This window comes from Guillardia theta (genome assembly GCF_000315625.1).
Source record: "Guillardia theta CCMP2712 unplaced genomic scaffold GUITHscaffold_10, whole genome shotgun sequence".
In the NCBI taxonomy this organism is placed as follows: domain Eukaryota; class Cryptophyceae; order Pyrenomonadales; family Geminigeraceae; genus Guillardia; species Guillardia theta.
Genome location: NW_005434664.1, coordinates 566,144 through 585,400, shown reverse-complemented (window position 1 = coordinate 585,400; position 19,257 = coordinate 566,144). Strand labels below are relative to the sequence as shown.

At 53.8% G+C, this 19,257-nt stretch overlaps 5 protein-coding genes across 5 annotated transcripts in view; 2 read left to right on the top strand and 3 right to left on the bottom strand.

Moving 5' to 3' along the window:
- GUITHDRAFT_161442 (hypothetical protein) overlaps positions 1 to 2,694 on the bottom strand; it is a gene marked incomplete at its 5' end in the record, with an annotated part of 3,565 nt that extends 871 nt beyond the window's left edge. Inside the window, 5 exons of the mRNA XM_005838776.1 lie at positions 116 to 900; positions 951 to 1,125; positions 1,199 to 1,453; positions 1,560 to 2,381; positions 2,455 to 2,694. Of these exons, the coding sequence (XP_005838833.1) occupies positions 116 to 900; positions 951 to 1,125; positions 1,199 to 1,453; positions 1,560 to 2,381; positions 2,455 to 2,694 (2,277 nt within the window). The remainder of the gene's footprint in view (positions 1 to 115; positions 901 to 950; positions 1,126 to 1,198; positions 1,454 to 1,559; positions 2,382 to 2,454) is intronic.
- A 701-nt stretch (positions 2,695 to 3,395) lies between these two features.
- On the top strand, positions 3,396 to 6,681 carry GUITHDRAFT_92507 (Isopropylmalate dehydratase). Its single transcript, XM_005838940.1, has 10 exons — positions 3,396 to 4,836; positions 4,883 to 4,955; positions 5,002 to 5,101; positions 5,144 to 5,275; positions 5,408 to 5,491; positions 5,763 to 5,840; positions 5,885 to 6,003; positions 6,062 to 6,131; positions 6,181 to 6,381; positions 6,427 to 6,681. The coding sequence occupies exons 1-10, from the start codon at positions 3,411 to 3,413 to the stop codon at positions 6,472 to 6,474; spliced, it is 2,331 nt and encodes a 776-aa protein (XP_005838997.1). The 5' UTR covers positions 3,396 to 3,410; the 3' UTR covers positions 6,475 to 6,681.
- Positions 6,682 to 6,866: 185 nt separating this feature from the next.
- GUITHDRAFT_134187 (hypothetical protein) lies at positions 6,867 to 8,074 on the bottom strand (the record flags this gene model as incomplete). The annotated part of the gene is made up of 7 exons (XM_005838775.1): positions 6,867 to 6,930; positions 7,012 to 7,131; positions 7,179 to 7,229; positions 7,277 to 7,341; positions 7,383 to 7,506; positions 7,558 to 7,610; positions 7,667 to 8,074. The coding sequence occupies 7 exons, from the start codon at positions 8,072 to 8,074 to the stop codon at positions 6,867 to 6,869; spliced, it is 885 nt and encodes a 294-aa protein (XP_005838832.1).
- Positions 8,075 to 10,912: 2,838 nt separating this feature from the next.
- On the top strand, positions 10,913 to 11,590 carry GUITHDRAFT_84887 (hypothetical protein). Its single transcript, XM_005838774.1, has 3 exons — positions 10,913 to 11,006; positions 11,107 to 11,295; positions 11,350 to 11,590. The coding sequence occupies exons 1-3, from the start codon at positions 10,923 to 10,925 to the stop codon at positions 11,500 to 11,502; spliced, it is 426 nt and encodes a 141-aa protein (XP_005838831.1). The 5' UTR covers positions 10,913 to 10,922; the 3' UTR covers positions 11,503 to 11,590.
- A 5,184-nt stretch (positions 11,591 to 16,774) lies between these two features.
- On the bottom strand, positions 16,775 to 17,530 carry GUITHDRAFT_102463 (hypothetical protein; the record flags this gene model as incomplete). Its single annotated transcript, XM_005838773.1, has 4 exons — positions 16,775 to 17,222; positions 17,276 to 17,303; positions 17,357 to 17,408; positions 17,465 to 17,530. The coding sequence occupies 4 exons, from the start codon at positions 17,528 to 17,530 to the stop codon at positions 16,775 to 16,777; spliced, it is 594 nt and encodes a 197-aa protein (XP_005838830.1).
- Between the last annotated feature and the right edge of the window lie 1,727 nt (positions 17,531 to 19,257).

Here is a 19,257-nt window from a genome sequence, read left to right as displayed (position 1 = left end):
TCCCTCCTCCCTCTCCTTCGCCTCCCTCTCCCTCCTCCTCCTCCTCCCTCTCTCTCTCCTCCTCCCTCTCCCTCTCCTCCTCCTTCTCTTTCTCCAGTTCTTCCTCCTCGCTCACGTGACTATCTCTCTCCTCGTCATCCACTCTTGGCCAGTCGCTAGTCGCCTCAGAAGAGAGTTGCCTGAGCGCATCCTGCACACCGTGCTTGATCTCTGCTCGCTTCGTCGATTCCTTGCGGGAGGGGAAGAAGGCAGCAGATTCACGGCGGACGAGGAAGATTTCTTCCATGGAGGCGTCGGAGCCTCGGAGTGACGCGAGGAAGGCAGCGAACTCCCTGGCGTTGTTGACTTGGACCATCTCCTCCTTCTCTTCCTCCTTCTCTTCCTCCTTCGTTCGCCTGAGGTACGTGAAGGTCGCATCATCCTTGAGGATGTGTCTGAGGAGCGCGAGGAAGTCGATCCAGCGAGTGTTATCGTCAACCTCCACCTCATCGATCGTCTCTTCCTCGTAGTGGCATCGGAGCTTACAGGAGAAACTTCTCTTCCTCCCTCCCTCATCTCCAACTTTCTCCAACAACCTTGATTGCCCGCCACCATCGGGAATGCCACCAGACTCCTCCAGCTCCTCCAGCTCTTCCTCACCCTCACCTTGCTCCTCGCTCTCCCTCGGACCAAGCGAACGCTGGGCATCCAGGTGAATCACGATTGCCTGGTCTCCTTGCCCGCTGTAGCTGTTCTCAACCTCTTCCTTGCACCGGCTGAAAGTCTCCGCGTCTCGCACCCGTCGCTCCTCCCCTCCCTCCTCATAGGTGAAGGTCACGAGACCCTGGCGGTCGAAGAGCCTTCGCAAGATGTCTTGAAAGTCAGCGAATGAGATCCTTGCGTTGACGAACTGAACGCGAACTGCGAGAGAGTCAGCGACGAGAAGATGAAGAAGAAACGATGGATAGGACCATGATTCGATGTCCTATCTTCGCAATAGAAGCACATCATCTCCGCCTTTTCGCCTGCCCCCTTCTTTCCTGTCTTAACGTTGGCTCCAAGCGCGTGTAGCTCCATCTGCAGCATCTTCTTCTGCTCGGTCAACTTCTTGACCTCTGCCTCCTTGTCAAGCCTCCCAGCCTCCGCCTGTGGATTATCGTTACCCCCTTTCAACTCTCTCCCTCTCCTGCTCCGCATCTTGACAGCTTTGACATCTCACCGCGTCTCGTTCCCTGCTGATTCGATTCAGCGCGAGATCAAGTCTCTTCTGATTGGCCAGCAGCTCCTTCACTCTCTTCTCCAGCGCCTCCTCCTTTCCTTTCCTTTGCTGCGCCGTCGATCTCAGCCCTTCACTGCTGCCTCCTTCTGCCGCTGCCTTCCTCAAACTCGCCTTTGCTGCATGCAGCTCCTTCCGCAACTTCTCGTTGGCCCGCTGGGCGATCTGAAAGCTTTCCCTGAGCTCACTGCTTTTTGCCTGCATCATAGTTCAGCGGCGAGTCGGAGGCTGCAGAGGCAGCATGAGAGAAGTACAGTAGGGGGGAAGTATCAGCATGAGGGGATACAATCATCACAATCGGTACCTCCACGGTCTCAGCTCTCTTCTTCATCTCATTGTTGTCCTTCACGACTATCTGGTACATACGGTAGAGCTCCTTGTAGTTCATGGTGTGTTCTTCGTTGTTCGCGCTGAAACCCATCTGGATCTTCTGCATGTCGCTTGTCACTTTGCGATTTTCTCGCTGCAACCGACGGACTTCCTGCAGGAAAGCATCGCGTTCCACCTCGAGCTCGGTAAGGCGAGTTACTCGCGTATCCATCTTGAGCTTCTTCATCTCTTCTTCTTTGCTCGACACGAGACCTTCCAGCTCCTTGATCCGCTTCTTCATGTTGTGCACGAGATGTGAAGATGCTCCTCCCTTGACTGCAGCGCTCCCAGCCTTAGCTCGGAACAGCTCCTCGTTCTCTCGAAGGACTTTGTTGAAATCTTGCTGCAGCCTCGCGTAATCAGCGTGCAGTCTCGTCTTCTCGTCCACCAGCACATTGATCTGTCGCTGCAGCTCGTTCACCTTGTGCTGTAGTGTCTCTTTATCCAGCCGCTCGTCTGCTATTCTCGCCTGTCGCTTTGGTTTTGGAGAACTTCCTCCTCCTCCTCCTCCTCCTCCTCCTCCTTGCTTTTCCCACGCTGCTCTTTTGCTCGGGTTTGCTATCGACTTGCCGTTGACGTTGGGTCTGCGAGCTCCGGCTGTGCTGGGCCGCACATGCCGCGTGGGGGGCCTGAGAGCGTACAAGTTGTCTTTCTGCACAGAAGCGCCCAGGATGTCACGAGGAGACGAGAAACTGCGTTGAGCGACTTCGAGCTCGGACATGGGCTTGTCTTTGATGTAGATGTCCATTGATGCAACCTAGAGCAGGGAATGATGTCATGATATGCGGTTGTGAGGTACGAGGAAACAAGCAAAAAACAGCACAACATACCTGCTCTTCATCACAGTATCCACAGAATTCATCGAAGTCTCTCTCATTCTTCACTTCCACCTCCTCTTCATCTCTCCGGTACGTGAAGTTGACATTTCTCCCAAACTCCTGCCGGAGGTCGGACAAGAAGTCGCTCCAACTGATGCCGACATCTACTAGTATCTCCGCAGAACCGCTTCGGTCATGGCAGTGGAACACATACTGAGTCTTAATGCCCTCCAGATAAGCGTCGTCTGACATTTCAGAGCTGCGATCGTTGACGAGCAGGAGCAGGCAGCTTCAAGTTAGTTTCAGCAACGGGGCAGCAAGCTGATCAAACAAGGGATCAAGTAAAACGCCAAGGAATCGGGAATCGACGAGGTAAGAGAGACAGGGAAGCGAAAGGAGGAAGCAAGAAGAGCAGGAGAACCAGAAAGAAACGTAAGGGCGTGATGAGGGAACAGCAGCAGCAGCAGCACGACTAACACCCTCAGCTTCACTTCATGCCGCCCATTTGCCCATTTCAACGCACAAAAGCCTGAGGCGGACCTGACAAAACTGAAAGCAGAAGCCACATCCCCTCACTTACCCAATCTGTGTTGTGCCTCGCTGCTACCCTGGACCCCCTTGCTCCAATCAACATGTTTTTTACCCCCTTTAAGACCCTATATTTTACCCGTACAGAATGGTTTTTAGACCACCCCTACCCCCACAAAAGATTACTCTCTAATAAGGCGGGCCCGTAAAGGGAGCATGCGACCCTGCATGCTTCGAGTGGGGGCCAGAAAGTTTTTTCGGCAGGGGTACCTTTTCATGAAAATGTTACAATTTTTAAATTATGTGTATTAAATAGTTATGTTCAAATGGAAATTTTCGAAAATCTTGTGTAGATTGTTTAAAAATTTGCTGCTTCGTAGTAAAACTTAGGACCCCCAGCAAACTCACCGTCCTTTGTTGAGGATTGGACAGCCGCCGCCATGTGGCGTTCGTTGGTGCTGCTGCCTCTGCTCTGTGCGATCACCGCCCCTGCTTCCGCCTTCGCGCCATCGAAGGTCCTCGCGCCTTCTGCTCTCGCTCCTTCCCTCCGCCTGTCTGCCTGCCCTCGCTTTGGCGTCTCCAACAAGGGTCGGCTTGCAGTGTCTGGCAGGAGCAGAGCATGCTCAGTAGGTTTGCGAGTGGCGATGGCGAACCAGGGACCATCCACGCTGTTCGACAAGATCTGGGCAGACCATCTGGTGGATGAGTCTGATGGCTCCTCCCTTATCTACATCGATCGTCACCTGGTTCATGAGGTGACTTCCCCTCAGGCCTTCGAGGGTCTGCGAGTGGCAGGCAGGCAGGTCAGACAACCAGGTTGCACCCTCGCCACGGTCGATCACAACGTGCCGACAACAGATCGCAGCATGTTCCAGTCCGTGGAGACCTTCATCAAGGAGATGGACAGCCGCACTCAGGTCCTCGCGCTCGAGCAGAACGTCAAGGAGTTCGGGCTAGCATACTTCGGCATGGATGACAAGCGGCAAGGCATCGTGCATATCATCGGGCCCGAGCAGGGCTTCACGCTTCCTGGAAGCACTGTTGTCTGTGGCGACAGCCACACGGCCACGCACGGAGCGTTCGGAGCTCTTGCGTTTGGTATCGGCACTTCCGAGGTGGAGCATGTGCTCGCAACGCAGACCCTGCCGCAGAAGAGACCGAAGAACATGAAGATCGAGGTGAAGGGGGAGCTTGGAGCAGGGGTGTCGTCCAAGGACATCATCCTCCATGTCATCGGCGTCATCGGCACTGCAGGTGGCACCGGCCATGTCATCGAATTCTGTGGCTCAGCCATCGAGAAGTTGTCTATGGAGGCCAGGATGTCCATCTGCAACATGGCCATCGAAGCAGGAGCACGTGCGGGTATGATTGCGCCGGACGAGACAACGTTCGAGTACCTCAAGGGAAGGCCGCTGGCTCCCAAGGGAGCTGAGTGGGACAAGGCCGTGGCTTACTGGAAGACGCTCAAGTCGGATTCTGGCGCCAAGTACGACACAGAAGTAGTGATCGATGCCAAAGACATCCAGCCCACTGTGACTTGGGGCACCTCTCCTCAAGACACAGCGCCCATCACTGGTTATGTTCCTGATCCTGCCAAGGAATCGGATCCGTTGAGAAGGGCGAGCATGGAACGTGCACTTAAGTACATGGGGCTCGAGCCCAACCAGAAGCTCGACGAAGTTAAGATTGAGAAAGTTTTCATCGGCTCTTGTACAAACGGAAGGATCCAGGACATTCGTGAGGTCGCAGCTGTTGCGAAGGGACGAAAGGTGGCGCCTGGCGTGCATGCTATGGTTGTGCCTGGTTCTGGTCTTGTTAAGGAGCAGGCTATTCGTGAAGGACTTGACAAGATCTTGATCGAGGCTGGTGAGTCGATCTGACGCAGATGCCCCACAAGTCAAACTTGTTTCAGGCTTCGATTGGAGAGAGCCCGGCTGCAGCATGTGCCTTGCCATGAACCCTGACAAGCTTCAACCTGGCGAGAGGTTGATGGGGCATGTGACAGCGATGCTCGTGCTCATGGCTTGACAGGTGTGCTTCCACTTCGAACAGAAACTTCGAGGGACGTCAAGGGCAAGGAGGCCGAACTCATCTCGTTTCTCCCGTCATGGCTGCTGCTGCTGCGATCGAGGTTGGTGACGTCAATGCGGTGCCGTCAAGTCACTTCTAGTAGGGCAAGCTCACAGACATCCGAAAGTTTGGAGACCTCAAGATCCCCACACCGTCGGAGGAGACACTTCCCAAGAGCGAGGTGACTCGCCCTGCTCCTAGGTCTCCCTCACCAGTTCACCTCAAGTACGCGCCCGTCGCACGACCAGCTGCTGGCGCGACTTTCACCTCTCCTGGATCCTCAAAGACAGGCGGGATGCCCAAATTTGTCAACCTCAAGGAGCGTGAGCAAGCTGCCAGCCCAGCAGGCATTGTGACATGAACACAGGGTACTGCAGCTCCGATGGATATCCAGAACGTCGACACAGACATGATCATCCCCAAGCAGTTCCTGAAGACAATTAAGAGGACGGTTGGTTTCTAAGTGTTGTTTCCTTTCTCCCTTGCCTGCTGTCTGCCGTTAGCTTGTCGTTTCACCTATTTAGCTCGAAGCCCACCAGACTCCTTTTTGTTTTCACCTCACAATGCCGAGAATCTGCTGCGATGTCGAGCTTCTGTCGATTTCGCGGTTAAATAGCCGGCAAAGAATGTGATGTTTGGCCTCGTTAGTTTGATTTGTGCATGTCTCGTCAAACCTGATGGCCGCATGTACAAGAAGATTCTGATGGGAAACCGTATGGCAGGGGCTTGGCGTGAGCGCTTTCTACGAGATGAGATACGATGCAAATGGGAAGGAGAATCCAGAGTTCGTGCTGAACAAGGTTGACGGCATGGCATGTATTGGTCCCGTCTGAGTTGGAAGCAGGCTCCCTACAAGCAGGCCAAGATCCTCGTTGCCGGCAACAACTTTGGATGCGGATCCTCTCGTGAGCATGCTCCTTGGGCCATCTCTGACTTCGGCATTCGCTGCATCATCGCAAGCGGGTAAGCCTCACGACATTAATTGGAGACGTGCTGTGGCTGTTCTGACTAGACAACATAGCTTTGCGGACATCTTCTTTAACAATTGCTTCAAGAATGGTATGCTTCCGATCGTCCTCCCCGAGGCTCAGGTAGCTTGGGACGTTTCCCTCCCACGGCCCCTTGATGACGTTGGACAAGGTCCGAGTGCTCATGAAGGATGCGGAAGAGGCGAAGGAACTTGAGGTCGACCTGCCCAACCAGAAGATCGTGCGAGCCAATGGGGAGAGCATCAGCTTTGAGGTGGACTCGTTCCGCAAGCACTGCCTTGTCGAGGGCCTCGACGACATCGGCCTGACCCTCCAGAAGGCAGACAAGATCGCCAAGTTCGAGGAGATGAGGGTACCTGCATTACGGTGGGAGGTGAGAGACATAACGGTGAAACAGGACAACAAGTTCTCCTTCTTGCGAGGTATCGAGCTTGCCAAGGTTTGAAGCAAGCGAGAAGAGCATGCAGATTAGTCACAAAGTTCTACGAGAGTGGAACGATGATCAAGCCGTGAGAAACCTTGTAGTCTTTCCTATATAGATTAGAAGATTAAGAGTATGTCTCACGCCTCTCTCGTCGATTGAGGTGATTCGATCTTTGCCAAAATAGTTCCCATCAAAACAAGTACTAGGGAATCAAAATTGTTTGCGCTCAATCCACGTTGTGGGCGTATGCTCAACCCGAATAAGCAGCAATAACGCTCTTTGCATCATCACTCGAAGGCGAGACCTTTCCTTTGCTCTGAAAGTCATGTGAGTTGAAGAGATGTATGAGATTCCCTTCACCTTGCCGCGCTTCGCCTTCGATTTGCCTTTCTTGGCAGGCGTCTGCTTCTTGCTTAGTCTTGACTCCAGCTCGTTCCACGTAAGCCCGCCAATGTATGGTTTCCATCGTGGGTCCACCTGCTCATTCCATCAAGGTCTCGATTAGTTCATGATTGACACCGAACCTTCCATACAGCAGCATGGACCCAACAGACTGACGTTGGAGGGCCAGGCTGCTTCTTGAGCTTGAGGTTCGTGTCCTTGAGGTAGAAGGCAGCTTTTCTTCCATTGCAAGCCTTACATGCGGCAACCACATTCTCCCACGTGGTTCCTCCCCCCCTATATCAAATGTGAGGGTGTACAAGCAAAGAGCTTCAAGAACTCACTTCGCACGAGGTATGATATGATCGATGCTCTCGGCAAAGTCACCGCAGTATCTGTTCATAGTGAGCGTGGCATCCCCCCTCGCTTGCATGAAACATACTGGCACTTCCCCTCATCGCGCAGGAGCACAGTCCTGCGATTCAAGGGGGGCATCTTTGGATGGACCTGTTGACCTGTCACACAGAATGATGAAGCGAGGCAACAACCTTGACATATCTTCTCAAGGACACAACAGACGGAATATGAACATGCTGTCCCCCACAAGATTTCCACGTTTTCCCTTTGTCTACAACCATGGACGCCTTGCCCTCCCAGAGCAAGCTCAGAGCTCTGCAACAATATTGGTCAATCGAACGATTTTACTGTGCTGACAGGCTTTACCGTGTGGCCGAGACGATCGACAAGGGCTCAAACGAAGCATTCAACACTAGAACCTATAAGGTTTGATGCTCAGGTCTGCTTTCTATGCTGCAGGCACACTACAGCTTACCTTATTTGTGTTTGTAGGGGGCTGCGGTTCCAATTCCGCATCCACCCGACGGAATCCACGCATCACCAAAGAATCGAATAATGTTGGTGTCTTGGTGTCGACGGGTTTCTTGTCAATAACAATGCTTGTCCCTGCCTTGTTGGCTCCAGTAAAGGTAGAAAGCTTGTTCAACATAGACGAAGGATACTTGCAAGTTTGAGGTGTCGGACACGTTTGTCTCACGCTAAAAAGTCTGGCAGGATGGAAAGCCAAGGGATTGACAGATGTTGCAACATTTTGTTCCTGGCCGTCCAAAATCGTTAACCTCGCGAAGAGATCCGCTAGGTCGTTTCCAGAAGTTGGAAGTGCTAAAATTGAAAGGGAAGCGATCACATAAACATGAAGCAAGGCCAAACGCAGTCGAGCCATCTCAAGAAGCTAACCCAGTAGTATCCAAAACGTGAAGAATCCAGTCAAAATATGATGCTTTCAGACCAGGGCATCAACACCTGCACTTGTATCAAATGCCTTGCAAACACTTTACAAGCCGTTTTTCGTAATTACAGCGGAGTAGGTGTTTAAAGCAGGAAGAAGGATGAAAGAGTATTGGAGGAGAGGGAGAGGAACAAAACAGCAGGGGGGAATAATCCATTAACCAACGTATCATGTATACATTCATGGCCTGCCAGACCCGAGCCCTTAGCGCCTTCGTATCCTAATTGTCATCGCCTTTCCTCTGTTATCAAAGACTCTTCTCAGTTTCAACTCCATCAACAACCATCTTTATCTTCTTCCATCTCTAACTCTCTCTGCATTCCACCTCAATGTCCCAGACTCCTGCCTCGCTCTTGCCCCTCTGCACTCTTGCCCACGCTGCCTCCCCACACAGCATGATGTGGCGGGAAGGGACCCATGTACCCCACCCTCCACCCTTATGATTGTCGCGCCCATTAGGTGGTCTTGCACCCCCACCCTCCCTAGACCCACGCTATCCATGAGCTTGACACCCCTATGAAATAACCACCACCCCTCCCCAACCTCCCTACCCCTACCTCCACAATGCTACCAATCAGTGGCCCTGTGACCTGTTGCAAGGCAAGCAGTACCCCCACCCTCCTTCCTGATGAACCTTCCAAGAGTGTCTACCCCCTCCCCACCCACCCTTCCAAAGCATTTGTTGCTCTCATAAACCCCCATGGAATACTGTCAAAGACCCTGAGTTTTCCCACCCCTACCCCCCTGAAATACCCACCCCCTAGGGCCCTACTGCAACTCGACAAACTACAATTTCGGTCTTTTTATTCAATAATGTTTTATAAAGGTCGGTAGGCCGAAGGGGTGGTCCCAGATGCCGAAGAGAGGACGTGCTTCAATTTATCTTATGCGCTCCATTAAGAAAGACATTCGCATATTGAAGGGGCATAGCACATGATCAGGTTGAAATGCCCTCACCAAACGGGGTATGGAACGGGACGCAAACAAAATTGAAATTTGTTTGGAAGCAATCGTTGCTCGTCAGTGGAAGTTGAAATTTTGATATAAATTTTCATGCCTCGTTGTGTACTTGGCTTCACTTTTTTTTCCAAGCATGGGACACCAGCACATAACAAATTCAACAAGAACTGAAAATGGAAGGGATGTATAACACAATTTGAAAAAAAAATTGAAATATTCAGAGATAAATTTGAAATTTCCCATTGCCCATCATGAATATTTAACCCTTGACGGTATGCTGGCGCCTGGACTGCGCCCCGAGCCTGCCCCGAAAAGACTTAAGAGATCCCATCGAACCGTACATCCCGGAGTCCTCCAAGCATCCACTCCTGACTCAGTGACGAGGCTCGGAGGCCCGGGGCCTTCCCTCCCGGCTCCACTGGCACCGTGACCGCGGCCGGGCACCGGGCCGCGGCGGCCCCGGCATCACAGAGTCATGGCATCATTGCCGGGGCCGCGAGTCCCGGCCGGGCGGCGGCCCGGCCGGGCCGGTCACCCGGAGTCAATCTCAGCATCATAGCCGCGCCGCGGCCCGGGTGACCGGGCCGTCGCCGCGGCCGCCCGGCCGAGCGGGCCACCGCCGCGTCACTTCAACTTAGCGGCTGGCAACTTGAAGCCGGGGTTGCCACACCGCCGGACTGACTCACTGGCCCTCACTGGCAGCCCGGGAGGCCAGTGACTACGGTACTAACTACCGTGATCATCCGATAGTAGCAGTGCGGCCAGGCCGCTGTGCAGTGCCTCCGGGAGGCTCAGTGGCCCCCCAACCGCCGGCTTTCCGAGTTCTGGCAGGCCCGGCGGCCCGGTGACGCCGTACTACGGCGGTAGGGCCGCCTGGGCCGCCAGTACCGTACCGTACCGTACCGGGGCCTGATTGTCCTCGTACTGATTTTTAACTTAACTTTGAGTAAAGGGTACTCCGTACATTGCCACACTCGAAACTTGACTCGGGGTGACCTCGGGCCGGACTCGGTCCGGGCGGCCGCTCACTGTCAGATGAGCCGCGAGGCTCCGAGGCTGGCCTGAGTCCGGGGGCCGAGCCGCCGCTCGAGGCTCCGCCATTCAAAGGCCTCAGCGGCCTGAGTCACCTCTTTGACTCACCCACCCACCCATGATAAAACCCCGGTCAATATGGGATGAGGTATGGTGGGGTGGTGGTGTAAGATTCAATTGAAATTCTTTGGCTGTGTGAGTCCTAAATGCTTTAACTGATTTGGAATATTAATGATATCATTCGAAGTAAACTTCACAAATTCAATTGGGGTAGGTCAGGGATTTATTTCAAGTTTCTGACTTCGTACGAGTCAAAGCGGTGGTATTAAAAGTGAGCTGGTACAGTATTAGTATCGAATAAATATTTTGCTTTCAATTCAAAGAGTACTGTTTGGACGAAAGCTACTGTTTTTTAAATTTCTGTCTCTCGGTAATGAACCTATGTTTGTTTTGGTCTCAAAAAACGGTACAAATTGTACGAACTTGGTACAAATTCTGCGAGGAGACCATAAATTCTCGAGAATTATAGAGTCATATCTCAGTACAATCTCCTTCTATAAATCCGTACCACTATTAGTACCAGCCCCGATTCTATTTGACAATCTCATACCATTAACGTCTTGTACCACCCCACCCTTCACTCCCCCCTCGCTCCTCGGTAGGTACACTGTTGTACCTACATGACCCTACCCTAGTAAAAACCTGGCAGTGACTGGGGGAGGTGGGGTAAGGGGGGGACAGGGTAAGGGCTTTATAGCCTCGTCGCGAACCGAGGCCAGTACCTCTCGTCATGCTCAGGACCGCTGCCTTTGCTGCTGCCATCGCTTCTGCCGCCGCCTTCTCCGCTCCGGGCCCCCTCACCCTCCGTGCCTCTGTAAGTCGATGCGCCTTGCTTGTTCCGATAACCCTAATGCCCATATGTGTTGTTTTGTTGCTTGTAAGAAGTATCTTGAAAGTTTGTGACGACATTGCAGGCCAAGGAGGTGACTGGAGTCGCCAAGGTTGCTGCTGCTGGAGCTGCTATCCTCGCCGCTGGTCCTGCTTTCGCTGGCGATGTTGATGCTGGCGAGAAGGTCTTCAACGCGAACTGCGCTGCCTGCCACGCTGGCGGCCAGAACTCTGTTGTTCCCGACCACACCCTCGAGAAGGCTGCCATTGAGAAGGTAAGAGTTGTGTTTACACATCTTTTTTGATCAATTGATTGTCTTGTGTTACAGTTCCTCACCGGTGGATTCAACGAGAAGGCTGTGATCACCCAGGTCACTAACGGAAAGAACGCCATGCCTGCCTTCGGTGGACGTCTCTCTGATGATGACATTGCCAATGTTGCCAGCTTTGTCATCTCCAAGTCCGAGGAGGGCTGGGAGTAAGTTATTGATTACATCGGGGGATCACAAAGTTTCTTTCACTAGTCCTTTGTGGTGTACATTGGGTTAAAATAAATGTTTTGAACCTTACACGTGCAGTCCTTGCATCGATTTGCACATCGTTGGTGAATGGTCTCTGTGTTGCTATCTACTTGTGTAAAAGGTCACAACTACTCGCGGGACGATGTGAACAGTCACAGTGCTGGAACATCCATAAACTACGCGGAATTTCAAGATCAGGAGAAATTTTGTTTATTGTGAAGTTCTTGCATCTGATGCAGGAGATGATGGAATAAGAGTGAAATGGAATTTCTACCAAGAACTAAAGCCGATTTGTGAACGATTTAGATTGGTACACAGGTATCAGGGATAGGATCCTTCTCTCCATGCTCGGTCATGATAGAGTCACACCTTGGCTTGAACCAGGACCAGTGTTCAGCCTGAAAACTAAATGAGTTCAAGAGTAACTTTTAAAAAAGATAGAAAATCAAAACGATTTGTGATTCTGTATCAACGCACAGAACAGGGTCACACTGATGCATCACAATTTTTGAGTGACAAAGCCAATCAAGAAAACCAAGTTTGTTATCATAATCCGCAAACGTACAAGATGCTTTCGTCGCTTTAAATCAGAAAAGTAACGATTGACCCATCACTTTTGTGGATTTTTATCCATTCGCAATGGTCACTATGCACAAACATCCCATTTGACCAATGCATGAAGACAGTGTTCATATAGCAAAGCATCACTCAGCAGTCATCAAAATGAACTCATGAGAAGATAATGAGAGTAAAAGTCTTTCACCACCCTTCAAAAACCAACAGGAACTCAAGATCGGTAATTAAGTGATTCAATTCAATATACATCGAGTCGACATCAAAATTTTACATTTCTAAGCAAGTTTGTAAAACGAGAAAGGAAGTACGGGAACAGAATTAGATGCAATCTAGGGGCAATGCTGCACCACACACGGAATCAAAGTTCATTATCACAAACAAGAGTGAATCAACTTCCAATGGAGTGTGTAATCGCACATGCTATCTGACACCAGCTTGATTCAGGAAGAACGTAAATCATTTCAAGATCATTTTGAGCAAATCGATCATATTGAATAAGTGGAGACAAATCAAAAGCATTGCAATTATGAATCTATAGAGAAAAGCAATTCACCAAAATCAATCATTAGAAGCAAGGAAACACAAGCTACGTGTGCAAAAGCATTGCAATAGCATTAGTAAAAGAGGATTGCAGGGGTGACAACAAGAGAGGATACATGAGCCGACAAAAAAGCAACAAGATAAAGTGATAAAGAACAAGAGTCGGATGATCAGCTCATATTCGAGTCAGCGGCTGCATACCCAGGGGCTCATCTGTGCCAGCATTGTCATTGAAGCGCCGAAGGCCATCGTGTCTCTTCGCAACCGATGTCTCTTCCCAGATTTACTCATCGGCTATAGCAAGCCTGCCTCCGACAGAACTACCCGGTACCGTGACCTCGCCCCGGGCGGCCGGCCGCCGGGCGGCGCCGCGGCGGCCCGCCGCGAGTCGGAACTCGGCCGTTCACTACCCGCTCACTGAAGTCTCAAGTCACTGTGGTTGAAGTCACACAGTACTCCATAGTGGACGTCTCGCCGGACTGACAGTGGTCAGTCCGGCGGCGGCCTCCTGCATGCGGAGTCAGGAGTCCTGGTGCCTCAGGGCCGGAGAGCTCGACACCACTGGGGTGCTTGCTGCTGGTCCGAGCTCGCCTCAGGCTGCTTCCTCCCCGGCATCGGTCGGGTCACGCCGGTCCTTGGGCATTGCTGCGGCGTCGCCGCCGTCACGGGCGGCTACCACTGACTTGGCTACCGCTGACTCGGAGGCTAGCGAGCGGTACCGTGTTCCTGTGTCCAGCCTGGAGGGCGTCGAGGTTGACCTCCCCCCACTTGGTCAGGTCGGCAGAGCTACCAATGTAAGGGTGGACCAACGTCACGTCCGCCATCAAGCCCTCGTACTGCTCGGACCCTCGATCGCGGATTCCAGGAATGTGGATATCGCCCTTCATCTTGCGCCGGGCCATGAGGATGGGAGGGTACCTGCCGTCGAGAACGAGGATCCCCCACTACCTCGAGCGGTACCGTGTTCCTGTGTCCAGCCTCCCTCCGTCCGCTGCCCAAGGCGGACACCCGGGCAACGCCGGCTCCTTGTCGGCGGCTGCCCTTTCTCCGTCCGCGGCCGCCCGCTTTGTGGCGGCAGCGGACGTCTCGACTGACAGTGGTCAGTCGGCTGCCTTCGGGTATCGCGTCTAAGGGATTTTATTCCTCCTGCATGCTCCTGCTGCTTGTTGCTTGATTGCCTGACCCTTAGGGTTCCTGCTTTGTTTTGCTTGAGGCACTTTTTACCTTCTGCCAGTAAATCCGTGCAGCTGACGCTGGAGGCGCTCTTGTCTGGTGCGAGGCGCATGACGCCCGGCCCGGCCCGGGCACTTCTCGAGCCAGAGGACAGCTCCTCCTCGGACTTTGTCGAGTGAGAGTCGCCCGAGGAGCCTGAGTCTTCGCCGGAGGTCTCCGACTGAGGGCCGCGCCGACGACCGGCGCGGAGCTGGCGAGGCGTCTCCGTCCCAGGCTCACTGTGATGTCGGGTGCCTCCGGAGTGGGGTGGCGGCACGGTGCTTGCTGCTGGTCCGAGCTCGCCTGCTTCCGGGAGTCCCCCGGCGGGCCCCGGCCGGCATCGGTCGGGTCACGCCGCACGGTCCTTGGGCCACATTCCTGGAATCCGCGATCGAGGGTCCGAGCAGTACGAGGGCTTGATGGCGGACGTGACGTTGGTCCACCCCGGCTTACATTGGTAGCTCTGCCGACCTGACCAAGTGGGGGGAGGTCAACCTCGACGCCCTCCATGTTGCAGCGTCTGAGAAGATTCGCAAACATCGCGCTGCATATGCCATGACTACTCCTCCTCGAGCGTTCATCCCTCTTGCCATCTCGACGGACGGTACCCTGCATCCTGACACCCTCCGCTTCATCTGGTATCTGGCGGACATCATTGCTCAGCGCTCAATGCCTCTTGAGGATGCGGCGTTTGGTCGGCACTTTGCTGGTCCGAGCTCGCCTGCTTCCTCCCCGGCATCGGTCGGGTCACGCCGGTCCTTGGGCATTGCCGCGGCGTCGCCGCCGTCACGGGCGGCTACCACTGACTTGGCTACCGCTGACTCGGAGGCTAGCGAGGAGGACTACCTCGAGCGGTACCGTGTTCATGTGTCCAGCCTCCCTCCGTCCGCTGCCCCAGGCGGACACCCGGGCAGCGCCGGCTCCTTGTCGGCGGCTGCCCTTTCTCCGTCCGCGGCCGCCCGCTTTGTGGCGGCAGCGGACGTCTCGACTGACAGTGGTCAGTCGGCTGCCTCCGGGTATCGCGGCGTCTAAGGGATTTTATTCCTCCTGCATGCTCCTGCTGCTTGTTGCTTGATATTGCCGCGGCGTCGCCGCCGTCACGGGCGGTGTTGGTCTCGGCTACCGCTGACTCGGAGGCTAGCGAGGAGGACTACCTCGAGCGGTACCGTGTTCCTGTGTCCAGCCTCCCGGAGTCACGGGCCGTCCGCTGCCCCAGGCGGACCCGGGCCCCCGGGCAACGCCGGCTCCTTGTCGGCGGCTGCCCTTTCTTCGTCCGCGACCGCCCGCTTTGTGGCGGCAGCGGACGTCTCGACTGACAGTGGTCAGCACTTCCAAAGGCAGGCGACGCAGGGAACTTCTCTTGTGGGAGGTTTAGCTTGTTCCTGCTTTGTTTTGCTTGAGGCACTTTTTACCTTCTGCCAGTAAATCCGACAGTCCCTCCTTGTGCTTCAGCAAGAAGATCAGTGAAAGATTCAGCCTTGTAGATGCCGCGGAGCTCAGTAGTGTCCGTACCGCCCGATGAAGGTCACCCGCAGTGAACTGATGAATCGCCAACTGTCTTTGGCGCTCGCTCGCAGAGGTGAGGGACAGCGTAGGTCGCGGCGGAAGATGTTGAAGGGCGATATCCACCGTCCCTGGAATCCGCGATCGAGGGTCCGAGCAGTACGAGGGCTTGATGGCGGACGTGACGTTGGTCCACCCTTACATTGGTTTGCTTGAGGCACTTTTTACCTTCTGCCAGTAAATCCTATGTACCTGTATAGCATAGGATTTACTGGCAGAAGATAAAAAGTGCCTCAAGCAAAATAAAGCAGGATCAAGCTAAACCTCCAGGCACACTGCGCACAGCGAGAAGCTGCACAATCACACACAAAACACAAGCCCGAAAAGAACCAGCACTGCTGGCACCCAGACGCGGCACCGCCAGCCCAAGCGCGAAGCCGCGCAGACAAGCAAGCAACAAGCAGCCGACGTCACAGTGAGGGACGGAGACGCCTCGCCAGCTCCGCGCCGATCGTCGGGGCCACTCGAAGGGTGTCCCCCATCGGAGTCGGAGACCTCCGGCGAGCTGTCCTCTGGCTCGAGAAGTGCTTGCGCCCGCAAGGGCGTCATGCGCCTCGCACCAGACAAGAGCGCCTCCAGCGTCAGCTGCATAGTGAGGCGCTGATAGGTGGCGGCGCGTTTGCGAGCCAAGACCTCAGCAGCAGGTCCGTCATCAGGCACGAAGTGCCGACCAAACGCCGCATCCTCAAGAGGCATCGAGCGCTGAGCAATGATGTCCGCGAGATACCAGATGAAGCGGAGGGTGTACGGTCAGGATGCAGGGTACCGTCCGTCGAGATGGCAAGAGGGATGAACGCTCGAGGAGGAGTAGTCATGGCATATGCAGCGCGGTGTTTGCGAATCTTCTCAGACGCTGCAACATTTACTGGCAGAAGGTAAAAAGTGCCTCAAGCAAAACAAAGCAGGAACAAGCTGAACCGGCAGGCACACAGTCCACAGCGAGAAGCTGCACAACTGGCAAACACACACAAAACACAAGCCCGAAAAGAACCAGCACTGCTGGCACCCAGACGCGGCAGCGCCAGCCCAAGCGCGAAGCCGCGCAGACAAGCAGCCTAAGGGTCAGGCAATCAAGCAACAAGCAGCAGGAGCATGCAGGAGGAATAAAATCCCTTAGACGCGATACCCGGAGGCAGCCGACTGACCACTGTCAGTCGAGACGTCCGCTGCCGCCACAAAGCGGGCGGCCCGGCGGACGGAGAAAGGGCAGCCGCCGACAAGGAGCCGGCGCTGCCCGGGGGTCCGCCAGGCCCGGGCAGCGGACGGAGGGAGGCTGGACACATGAACACGGTACCGCTCGAGGTAGTCCTCCTCGCTAGCCTCCGAGTCAGCGGTAGCCAAGTCAGTGGTAGCCGCCCGTGACGGCGGCGACGCCGCGGCAATGCCCAAGGACCGGCGTGACCCGACCGATGCCGGGGACCGAAGCAGGCGAGCTCGGACCAGCAGCAAGCACCCCAGTGGTGTCGAGCTCTCCGGAGGCACCCGACGTCACAGTGAGGGACGGAGACGCCTCGCCAGCTCCGCGCCGATCGTCGGGGCCACTCGAAGGGTGTCCCCCATCGGAGTCGGAGACCTCCGGCGAAGACTCCTCGGGCGACTCGACAAAGTCCGAGGAGGAGCTGTCCTCTGGCTCGAGAAGTGCTTGCGCCCGCAAGGGCGTCATGCGCCTCGCACCAGACAAGAGCGCTTCCAGCGTCAGCTGCATGGTGAGGCGCTGATAGGTGGCGGCGCGTTTGCGAGCCAAGACCTCAGCAGCAGGTCCGTCATCAGGCACAAGTATATAGGATTTACTGGCAGAAGATAAAAAGTGCCTCAAGCAAAACAAAGCAGGAACAAGCTGAACCGGCAGGCACACAGTCCACAGCGAGAAGCTGCACAAACACACACAAAACACAAGCCCGAAAAGAACCAGCACTGCTGGCACCCAGACGCGGCATCGCCAGCCCAAGCGCGGCGAAGCCGCGCAGACAAGCAGCCTAAGGGTCAAGCAGATATCGCCCTTCATCTTGCGGCCATGAGGATGGGAGGGTACCTGCCGTCGAGAACGAGGATCCCCCACTGTATCGATGACGCTCTGAAGACCAGCTTCGTTCAGCATCGACCGAATCGTACGAGTAAGGTTGTCATGCGCCGTGGGAAGCTTGGAGGATCGGCGTTTGCAGGTCTGGAGATGATGTGCAGCAACGGAGGGATCGAGCTCGCGCTGACATCCATCACATTCCGAAGTTCAGTCGAGCATCTGAGCATAGCGGTGCGGGAAGGCCTTGAGGGGGTAGTAGCTCGAGACTCGCATCGGAGAGTGGCTCAGGTCTCGCTCAGGAAAATGAGCGAAGATGGTAGACTGCAAGACCCTATCCTGCGACTTGAGCGAGTGTGTCCTGCGGCTGTGCAAGGTGAGGATATCACGCTGCTGATCGGTCAGCGCAGCGCGAGCATGCACATGGCGAGGGAAGACGCGCCGCGCATGACAAGAGGGGTCACATTTCGCTGCGCAGGGGGACTCCGGGGAGGAATGAAGTGCTCATCATGAGCATTACGTTCGCTTGTTGGTTTTGGGGTTCTTTTTCCTGTGGGGCTCTGATACAGGCGTGGTAGAGTTTGAAGAGGGAAATGCACAGGGGTGGGTCCTGTAATACTAATTTATTTGTTTTAATGGTACAAATTACAATACTTTTAAGAGTCCAGCATTTTATGATGGTAGACCCCCCGAGCCCCCCCCCCCTCCCTTCAGCCCTCTCGCGATGGTGCAGGGATATGCACAACGCTAATCAATGACGAAGACGGATAGACCATCAAGATTCGAAGTTAATGTCGATGAGATATCTTGATAGCACGGTCGTTGTGTTGCTTTTGTGAATACAATCATCATTATCGTAATCTAATCTTGCAAGTTCAGAATCAAGCACCATCCAAGTGTTGCTGTGATGATTTTTCATTCGCATAGTCGACAATGTTATGTTTTATCAATAAACAAATGCTTGAGATGTAAAGTATTGCACTAGATATCCAGTGCTGTTTGTCAAAGCAGCTCAACCTTCACTCGTGCCCTCACAAACAAGATGGGACAACGAGCATCCTGCTCTTGCCTCATCATAGTGTAATCAAGGATTTTGATTTTGCATAGTTCAAGATATTTGATGTTAGAAATTTTGTGCCTCAGATTTACAGTATACATTTGAATGGGAGCGGCAACATGTTTCACGGGCATTGGCAAGGTGTATGAACATCCAACTAGGGTCACGAAAGCATGAACTGAGCTGAGTGTACGTGTTCTATCAAGCACGATTCAAAGCTCATGGCCCTGCTTTGAAGCGCGGTTCGTTCGGAACCTTGCAACCTGCATGCTGTGGACTGATATGATGTTCAGAACTCTAGAGTGTTGTAGACAGTAGCAGCTTCGCATGCAGCGAGTAGCAATACTCTGTAACACGATTGTTCTCGGTCAAGGCATCAACAGACGGTACGCATTTCATTAAGCATGATTTGGAATTAGTTTACTTGCAAGAGAACTCCTGTGCACATGACTCTGCAACTGCGCTGGAAAGTTGCATGCAGATCTCAGCATGATGATGTGACGCAGAAAAGCTCACTCCATACAGGTTGTCAACTCTCACGATGTAAGGATATGAAGTCAAGCTATGTATGCAACATTGAGATACGTTGCTTCAGAAGTGATCCACTGTCATGAATTCTCATGAATTCATTCAAATCGTCTTTTCTCCACATGTTGAGCACCAACAGCAAGTATTCGATACACTTAGATCATCCCTACATAATTTTCTTTTGTCGTAAAACTTGTCTGCTGTCGATATCGTCACGAGCATG